At 42.4% G+C, this 9,319-nt stretch overlaps 1 protein-coding gene across 2 annotated transcripts in view; it reads right to left on the minus strand.

Annotated features, from left to right (window-relative positions):
* Window positions 1-9,319, minus strand: part of fam151a (family with sequence similarity 151 member A) — a 21,168-nt gene that overhangs the window by 5,018 nt on the left and 6,831 nt on the right. For both annotated transcript variants that reach the window (XM_020619595.1, XM_020619594.1), the window contains 5 exons: window positions 5,868-6,017; window positions 5,269-5,418; window positions 4,871-5,033; window positions 4,094-4,151; window positions 3,346-3,435 (listed from right to left, as the gene is read on the minus strand). In XM_020619595.1, the coding sequence (XP_020475251.1) occupies window positions 3,346-3,435; window positions 4,094-4,151; window positions 4,871-5,033; window positions 5,269-5,418; window positions 5,868-5,976 (570 nt within the window). In that variant the 5' untranslated portion in view covers window positions 5,977-6,017. The remainder of the gene's footprint in view (window positions 1-3,345; window positions 3,436-4,093; window positions 4,152-4,870; window positions 5,034-5,268; window positions 5,419-5,867; window positions 6,018-9,319) is intronic.

Below are 9,319 nucleotides of genomic sequence, written 5' to 3' on the forward strand. Positions count from 1 at the left end.
ACATGTTCTCCCTGTCTAATGATGAACAAATTATATTATCTGTAATTTTTAAATGTAAGATTTGAATGTTATCAAGCCCATGGTCATCACTCAGAGATTTGTATACAGCACTACAGTATGTTCCCACAGCAGAGCCAGGTCAACCCACTGTGGGTAAACCTCCCCCCCTTCATGTACCACAGACCTCCTTGGTGATTTTAGTGGCTACATGAACCATGTCTGTGTATTTTGTTCCTGGCCTCACTGATGATAACAGAGCAAACTGTAAAGTAATTAAAGCGCCTGTTAGTGTAACTGTCAAGTGTCCCAATACTTTTGTCCATATAGAGATGTTAATCAATCCAGCTGTCTATCTACACTGCCACGTATCACTCGTTATGCGCATAGCCTTGACCTGAAACCTATCTTTAGCTTCAGGTCTATTGTTTCAGAGTTACATGCATAAAACACTCCACAGAATCTGCTAAAACAATGAAAGCTCACTAGGTCCGACCAGAACTCCACCAAAACAGATAAATAGATCAAACAACTACAGTTACCTCCTTGCAGTTGTATGTCTCCACCAACCAATGAAAATCATAGGAATGGGACACACTGGAGGTCACACTGACGATTCGCAAGCTGCATTTCCACCTGTCCCTGGTACTTTTTACTCCCACGAACTAAAGCCCAAGAACTTTAACTAAGATTTAGCACAAATTCGGATAAATTGAGTATCAGATTTGTCTAAAAGTGTTGTCTCCCTGCTGTTGTAACTGTTCATACAATAACCGTCTTGATTAATAGGTAATATGTGCAGGGCCTGAGAGTCACTCGGTAGGCTATTGAATAACAAAGGCAGCATAAAATCTAAACATGTTCCAGACAATTACTGCTACACTAATTTAAACTTAAAGGAATTTGACATCAAAGCTTCTTCTATAATTCTATACTCTGTATTTTAGCCATCTGAACCACAATTCACTGCTGGCTAAAAATGCAGGAATTTAAGCTTGTGTGTTTTAGAATTCATTTGCCATTGTGTATAAACTTGTAATGGGAGGGTGTTGAGCAGAGGAGGGTGTTGAAAACCAAATCACATTAATTAGACGATTATATTTACGCAAAGTCACACAAAATAACACATAAAAGCAGTTCAAGAGCTACAATTAATAAATATTATGCATCTGTCCTGCCCTGCACCTGTAACAACAGGTAAGGTTGGTCAGACCACTGTGGTCTGGGCAACGCTGTCACTCACTACATGTGACAGGGAGTCAAAATGCCACAATCGGGCTGTGTGGAATCTAGGCCAGAATATAATTGGACTGGGACGTAGATGTAGGCTAGTTCTAGTTTATTTAGTTGATTATTTGCTTACATATGGCTACACTGTGTCCTTGTGGCCCGGTTCTGCCAAACAGGAGCGGACCACCCAACTGCCATCAGTCCACAAAGTACTATAAATCTAGTTAATAAATCTATAAGCTCAGTATGAATTAAAATAACAGCTGTTAACTCAGAGCCCCTCTATAAGATCAGACCTCAGGATTAGGTAATAATGTAGGTTTGGATCAGTTTTTGTGGTGCATACAATACAGGTGCAGCTCAACAAATTAGAATATCGTGGAAAAGTCCATTTATTTCAGTAATTCAACTCAAATAGTGAAACTCGAGTATTATATAAATTCAGTACACACAGACTGAAGTAGTTTAAGCCGTTGGGTCTTTGATTATTTTGGCCCACATTTAACAAAAACCCACCGAATCACTATTTCAGTAAATTAGAATACCCCATAAGACCTATAAGAAAACATTTTTAGTGAATTGCTGTAAGAAAGTATGTTCTTTTACTGTATATGTACTCAATACTTGGTAGGGGCTCCTTTTGCTTTAATTACTGCCTCAATTCCTTCAGCTCATCTGCATTATGTTGTCTCTCATTTCTCATTTTCCTCTTGACAATACCCCATAGATTCTCTATGGAGTTCAGTCAGGTCAGGTTTGCTGGCCAGTCAAGCACACCAACACCATGGCTATTTAAACAACTTGTGGTGGTTTTGGCAGTGGGGGCCGGGACCAGGTCCTGGTGACGACAACTGTAGCCAAATTCCTTGGCACGGCAGTGTGTGGTGGCCCTTGATGCCTTGACTCCAGCCTCAGTCCATTCCTTGTGATGTTCACCCACATTCTTGAATCGATTTTGCTTGACAAGCCTCTCAAGGCTGCGGTTCTCTCGGTTGGTTGTGCATCTTTTTCCTCCCACTCAACTTTCTGTTAACATGCTTGGATACATCACTCTGTGAACAGCCAGCTTCTTTGGCAATGAATGTTTGTGGCTTACCCTCCTTGGGAAGGGGGTCCATGACAGTCTTCTGGACAACTGTCAGATCAGCAGTCTTCCCCATGATTGTGTAGCCTAGTGAACCAAACTGAGTGACCATTTTGAAGGCACCTTTGCAGGTGTTTTGAGTTGACTAGCTGAGTGGCATGTCACCATATTCTAATTTATTGAGATAGTGAATTGGTTGGTTTTTGTTAAATGTGAGCAAAATCATCACAATTAAAAGGCCCAACGGCTTAAACTACTTCAGTCTGTGTGTACTGAATGTATATAATACACGAGTTTCCCTATTTGAGTTGAATTACCGAAATAAATGGACTTTTCCACAATATTCTAATCTATTGAGCGGCACCTGTATTGTCAAACAAAATCACTAGTAATCAAAATGCCATAAACTGATTACCACAGGGTGAACTCTGAGTCTTTGACCCCCTGAGGGTCTTGGTCTGCTTTGCTGGACAACTGCCCAGAGGCCTGAACTAGTGATCCAGGACTGAAACACCACTGATGGAGATAAATATCCCCATCTCAACGCCAGTTGGGCAGAACTGATGAAGCCTCTTGGATGAGAGGTGAAACATCTTCAACCTAGAAACCTAGTCCAGTTGATTTTTTTCCTAAGTTTTTTTTTCATTTTAGTAATCCAGCTTTGTCTCACCAACATACAGAGTGTGAATTCTTAAATTGTCTGCTTAAAAATATGGCTTTTAGTCAAAGGAGGAATCCACATATAGTTCATGACTGTACAACACATACGTGTTAGACACCTGCTTAAAAGGATTAAGGTGGCTTAAGTGATTTTTTTCTGCAGTACCAGGACTCTGTTTTTCTGCTGAACATTCATTCAGCTGTGGGAGCAAATAGTGAGCTGCACTGCAATTCCTGCTCCTTAGCATGGACATGTGCACCTTCTCATCTGAAAGACCACTGTAAGAAAGACTCTTTTCCACATTATCTGACACTCAACAATAGCAGATTACCCCCCCCCCCCCGGATACTTTTACATGTGTTTTGATGCTCACCTTTTGTGGGACGTCTTTGATCATGTCATACATGTCTGCCACCATTGACCTGGTGTATGTCGCAGTGAAAAGTGGAGGAGCATAGGCCACCTGCCAGAAACAATGTAACATTAGCTGTATATGACAGTAACTCAGACAAAAACAAAGTAAAGCTCTACGGCCGTGCTAGAGGTCCCACCAGGCTGCAATGTTAATTACTAGTGAACAACAATTGTTGGATGTGTCCATGAAAAGTAAGACAGCCCTGCTATTTTAGATCCTGACCACTTGCAAAACCTGAGGTCAAAACAGTGGAGAGATGGACTGAGCAGGTAAAGTCAGAGCTACAAAGCTGCTCTGACTGCACAGATTGGAGTGAATCTGAGGCTGCATCTACAGACCTGGATTAACACATTGACACTGTGACATCATACATCAGCTTTGTGAGGACATTTGCCCACCAAGACCTTCTGCACATACAACAACAAGCCCTGGTTCACAGTACGGCTCAAGCAGCTTCGTCGTGCCAAAGAGGAGGCATGGGGACAGGATCCTGTACAACCAGGCCAGAAACACACTGACAAGCATATTAGCTTTGCATTCATGATCATAATTGAATACTGATGGTAGAATGCAGCTAATAGCACTGCTGTGCCTACCTGTAAGTTCAGCCTCACACAGCACGTTAGTGTTTGATTCTAACCAAATCATGCAGAAAACACTTCCATTCAAGTAAGTGATTCCTTATCACACTGTGAGCATACTATACCTTCCACCCAGTAGACAAAGTCACATCTGAAAACTTCTCCTGGATCAACTGCAGAAATCTAGAAAAGGAGGAAGGAGAGTGGTTAGAAACATAGCGTATGTTATGGCATGGCAGTGAGTTAAAGAAACTACAATGCCTCTGATGTTTGCTCTGTATGTAAGCACACACGACAATTTGATCTACAGTACATGCTTTCTTTAGATTCCGTTCTGTTATTTGCTGTAGTAGTTTCAGGAACAACCGCAGTCGATCATGTACTGTATCTCTGAAACAAATCTGAAACAACCAGACAAAATGTATCTTGGTTGAATCTTTTTCATCTGGCAATATGACAATAATTAATCTATCCATTTTGTTATTCCTGAATAGGGTCACTGGGGGGGCTGGAGCCAATCCCAGCTGACACTGGGTGAGAGGTGGGGTCCACCCTGGACAGGTCACCAGTCTATCACAAGGCTGACACTTAGAGACAGACCATCACACACACTCACACTCACTCCTATGGGCAATTCAGAGTCACCAGTCAACCTAAGCTACATGTCTTTGGACTGTGGGAGGAAGCCGGAATACCCGGAGAGAACCCAGGTAGGCACAGGGAGGACATGCAGACTCACACAGAAAGGCCCCAGGTCGGCTGGGGCTCGGAACCTTCTAGCTGTGAGGCAACAGCGTGCAGATGATATTTCACAAGTAAATCAATAAATAAGCTTGTACAGTGCAAAGTTGTGAATAATATGGCACCCATGGCCCAAATACATAAAAGGTCAGGCTTCTCACCTGGTTCCATTAACTACAGGCAGGAAGCCTGGTATGTTGGGACCTTGGAGGATGTCTGCATTAAGCCACACGGGCCGGTTTATTCCTCTGCTGCTGTTTTTTTGAATAAGCACGTCTAATGACAAACCCACCGATTTCAGAGACTTAAAATCCAATTTTATGCCTGCAGAAATACAAACCTTGCTTTTAAAAAATAATTTTCAGATTTACATTAAAATAATACACAGAGAAATAGCAGTCATACAACATGTTTTCACAATGCGCCATGCATCTCAAATGGACCTACCACATATTATGTATAGATTTTTAAAGCATTATAACATGTAAATGTACAAACAAGCCAAATGATTGGATCTAGTCTACTCTGTTGCACTCTGAGTTAGTTTGAGGTCCAGAACCTTTTCTTGAGGCCAGCACTGCATCCAACCACTCCTCTAGAGTGTTATCACTATAGACGTCAGGGGGGTGGGCCATGATAGGAACTGGCTTCTCATTGGCTGTTCCATAACCCTCCAGAGTGACATCAGCCTCCAAGATCATGATTTCACCTGGGTTAGTGAGATAAGGTGCAACATTGGTTCAAACTGTACATTTAATGGAGAGTAATGCTGCTACTGCCACAGTAGAAAATGTAGACATTTTGCAGGTGGTCATTTTAATATCGACAAATAAATCAGCACAAGTCAGCATAGTTCTGGAAGAATACAGTTTGTGCATAAGTGTGTGTGTGTTCTTGTACTTGCTATATAGTGAGGATCAAAAATATATTTTTTTGCTACAGAATGAGGACATTTTGGCTGGTCCTCACTTCTAGAAACAGCTTTCTGAGGGTTAGGGTTGGCTTTAAGGTTCAGGTTAGACTTAGGTTTAGTGTTAGGGTTAGGGAAAGGCATTTAGTTCTGATGGCTAAGGTTAGGGTAAGGGGCTAGGGAATGCATTATGTCAATGTGTGTCCTTACAAAGATAGTAGTATGCATGTGTGTGTGTGTGTATTTACTGGCGAGAGCTTTGTTGATGTCCTCTTTGCTGTTGACTCTGTGAAACCAGGTAGCCAACAGGCCGTCAGGCTTGCTAATAACACCCGACTGGACGAGGAAGTCCAGCATGTCTCCACCAGTAGAAAATGAGGGAAGAGGAGCCGGGGAACCTAATTGGACACACATATGTGAGTATAAGACTGTAAGATCATTTCACCTCAAGCAATTCATGCAAAATCAGACATCATTTGTTGCATAAAACATGTTATAATCTAGCACAGGCAGTTTGTCTAATAATTGGGTTTACTTTAGGCAGCCTCAATTATATTTGTGTATTATGGTTTTGCAAGTTTTGTTTAAATAGATCTTCTTTCATTGGACTTCCTGTTGGAAATCAACAATTTAACAAATTAACAGACTGTATGAAAATGATTCAGGAAAGGTTTCAGAAAATGAAGTGGTGTGTGGATGTGTACAAGATCACCAAAATCTTAACACACTTGGCCAATAAAGCTTATTCTGATAAGGTAGTTAAACAGTGTATTAGTGGGCATTCAGAAAGCTGAGGGACTCGTGAGACAGTGGTTCAAGTTGAAGTATTAGAGGCTGAGATATCCTGCTCTAAAAAATGCTGGGCTTTCCTTATTGTAATCAGTAACATTTCTGTTATAGACTTTCCCTCCAGGGTAGTAGCCTGGGTTTGCAGGGATCCCATTATTAAATTTGTAGTTTCCAAGCACACAAAGCTCCCCCAGAGCCACACAGGCTGAGTTACACTCCTCATGACAAGGAAACTGAATTTTATGTGTAGAACTTGGTGTGCACCCTTAATTTTTTGTTTAAATCAGCAGGTATAGGTGTGCTGCAGCTACTTTGTGGGCACTTTGTGGTATGAAGTCATTGCTCTGTAGTAATACCTACTGTACGGTCAGCATAAAGCCCCAGATTGCCTGGTCATGATATAGCCTACATATGGTGCATTATCCCAATAAAATGAATTGTGTGTGTTATCATATAAATCTTCAATCAAACAAGGCTTTGGATAATAGAAAGATAAAGTTTCTATATGATAGTATACTAACACAGCAGTTGTTTTAGTATCCTGTCCTCTATGGCAAAATACACCTTTTACAGCTGCAGAACCTTGCATCAAATTACTGAAACTAGACAAATGTAGGTCTACATGTTAGTGTGACTTCGTCTGTTTCTTTAAATGTACACTTTAGGTAGACCTATACACTTCAAGCATCGAGGCCTACAGACAAGTGGCAAATTAAAGGAAAAACCTGAGCGCTCTCCTCCAGAATGACAGTGCCCCACCTGTAAGACACGAACAGTCACTGAATGGCTTGAGGAGTATGAAACCGATGTGAATCATATGCTATGGCCTTCACAGTCACCAGATCTTAGCCCAGTTGAACACCTATGGGAGACAGCGTCTCCACCACCATCATCAAAACAGCAAATGAGGGAACATCTTTTGTAAGAATGGTGTCCTTCCCTCCAGCACTGAAGCTGTTCTGGGGGCACATGGTGGCCCAGCACCTTACTGAGATAGTTTAGGATGGGTTTTCCTTTAATGTGTCGCTCAGCTTCAGTTAACACATAAGCTATTCCTCATTTCAACAGTTTAAAATCTTCTTTAAATACAAAAAATGTGCAAAAGTACCTTAAAATTACTATGCTGCCATGAAACATAAACATAAGGTAAGAAAGCACAGTCAAAGACTGGCCTGTTCTCTAAGGCTCCATCTTCAACTAATCTAAGAAGCACAGGCAGTCTGTTAGATATTTTAATCAATCAGAAACCACAACTGACTTCTAAATAAAATTATAAAGCTGCTTATTTTTAGCAAATCAAATACAATAACAAAACACAAACCAACAATAAGTATGTGTGTGCTTATTGTGGAGCCCTGAAGATTTATGAAGACATGGCCTGACATCCCCCTCTTTGGGGCCAAATAATGAGTAACCATCATTTAACTCGTATACTGAGCTTCCATATGAATGCTCGCCCATTCTTTGTCACATTTAATTGTGTATTATTGACTGTGATGGTTCCATTATGCTTTTGTGTCAAGAAAGAAACTTCCTTTTAACACAACAAATGAATATTCAGAGACAAAGTCAATAAAGACAGAACAATATGTACTTTTGTACAGAGGTGCTTTTGGACCCTCTCTTTAGGCTACAAGTTACTGTTAGCGCTACAGGTTTTCAAAAGCAATGGGAACAATTCAAATAATTTCTGCCATGACTCTGGCTAACCCTGCCATCATGATAGGACAAGGGACTCCGGTAAGAGCAGGAGGGGGACTATGTATTTAACACAATTGGTGTATGAACACAGTGACTGTAGACAGTCACTGCTCCCCAGACTTGGAGTATGTGATGCAGGCCTATGTACCTCCCAAGAGAGTTCACATACCACAACATAACAACTGTTTACATACCGCCGGATGCTAATGCTAACTCAGCTATCGGACATTTATATGGCAGTATTAGCAGTCAGCAGAGTAGATATCCTGATGCTGTGCACATCCTAGCAGGGGACTTCAATCATGCAGATTTAAAGAAAGTACTCCACAAATTCGACCAGCATGTAAAGTGTGCTACCAGAGGAGCTAACACACTGGACAAGATTTATTCAAATATCAAGCTAGGCTATAGGGCCAGACCACTACCACACCTGGGCCAGTCTGACCACTTGTCCCTGTTTCTAATTCCTGCATATGCCCCCAGGAAAACTGCTCCTACCATCACAAGGACTGTAAAAACCTGGCCTGATGGTGCCTCTCAGCAGCTACAGGACTGTTTTGATAGGACCAACTGGGATGTTTTTGAACATCCAGACCTGGAGGTGTTCACAGACAGTGTCCTGTGTTATATTAAGAACTGCATAGACACTGTTACTGTGGACAAATGCATCAGGGTCTACCCCCACCAGAAGCCCTGGATGAACTGGGAGGTTAAGTGGCTACTGAGAAAGAGGAACACAGCCTTCAGGACAGGTGACAGGGCTCTCTACAGCGCAGCCTGAGCTAACCTGAAGAGAGGCGTCAGAAAGGCCAAATTGGACTACAGGACCAAGGACCACCTGGACAGCAACAACAGCAGGCAGGTGTGGCAGGGAGTCCAGCATCTTACCAACCACAGGAATAACCTCGGTGCGGCTGAAGGTGACACCTCGCTGGGAGAGGAGCTGAACCTCTTCTTTGCCCGCTTTGAGGGGCAGCAACCAGATGCAGTCAATCTTCACCCTGTGGCCCACAGCGGCCCCACCCTCACAGTAGGGGAGCATAAGGCGAGGCGCACGCTGTGGGCCATAAACCTGAGGAAGGCTGCTGGACCAGACGGCATCCTTGGGCACGTGCTGAAGGACTGTGCAGACCAGCTGGCTGGAATCTTTACCAGGATCTTCAACCAGTCTCTGGCCCAGTCCACTGTCCCGCCCTGCCTGAAGTCCTCC

The sequence above is a fragment of the Monopterus albus genome, unplaced genomic scaffold (genome assembly GCF_001952655.1).
Source record: "Monopterus albus unplaced genomic scaffold, M_albus_1.0 scaffold223.1, whole genome shotgun sequence".
NCBI classification, from domain to species: domain Eukaryota; kingdom Metazoa; phylum Chordata; class Actinopteri; order Synbranchiformes; family Synbranchidae; genus Monopterus; species Monopterus albus.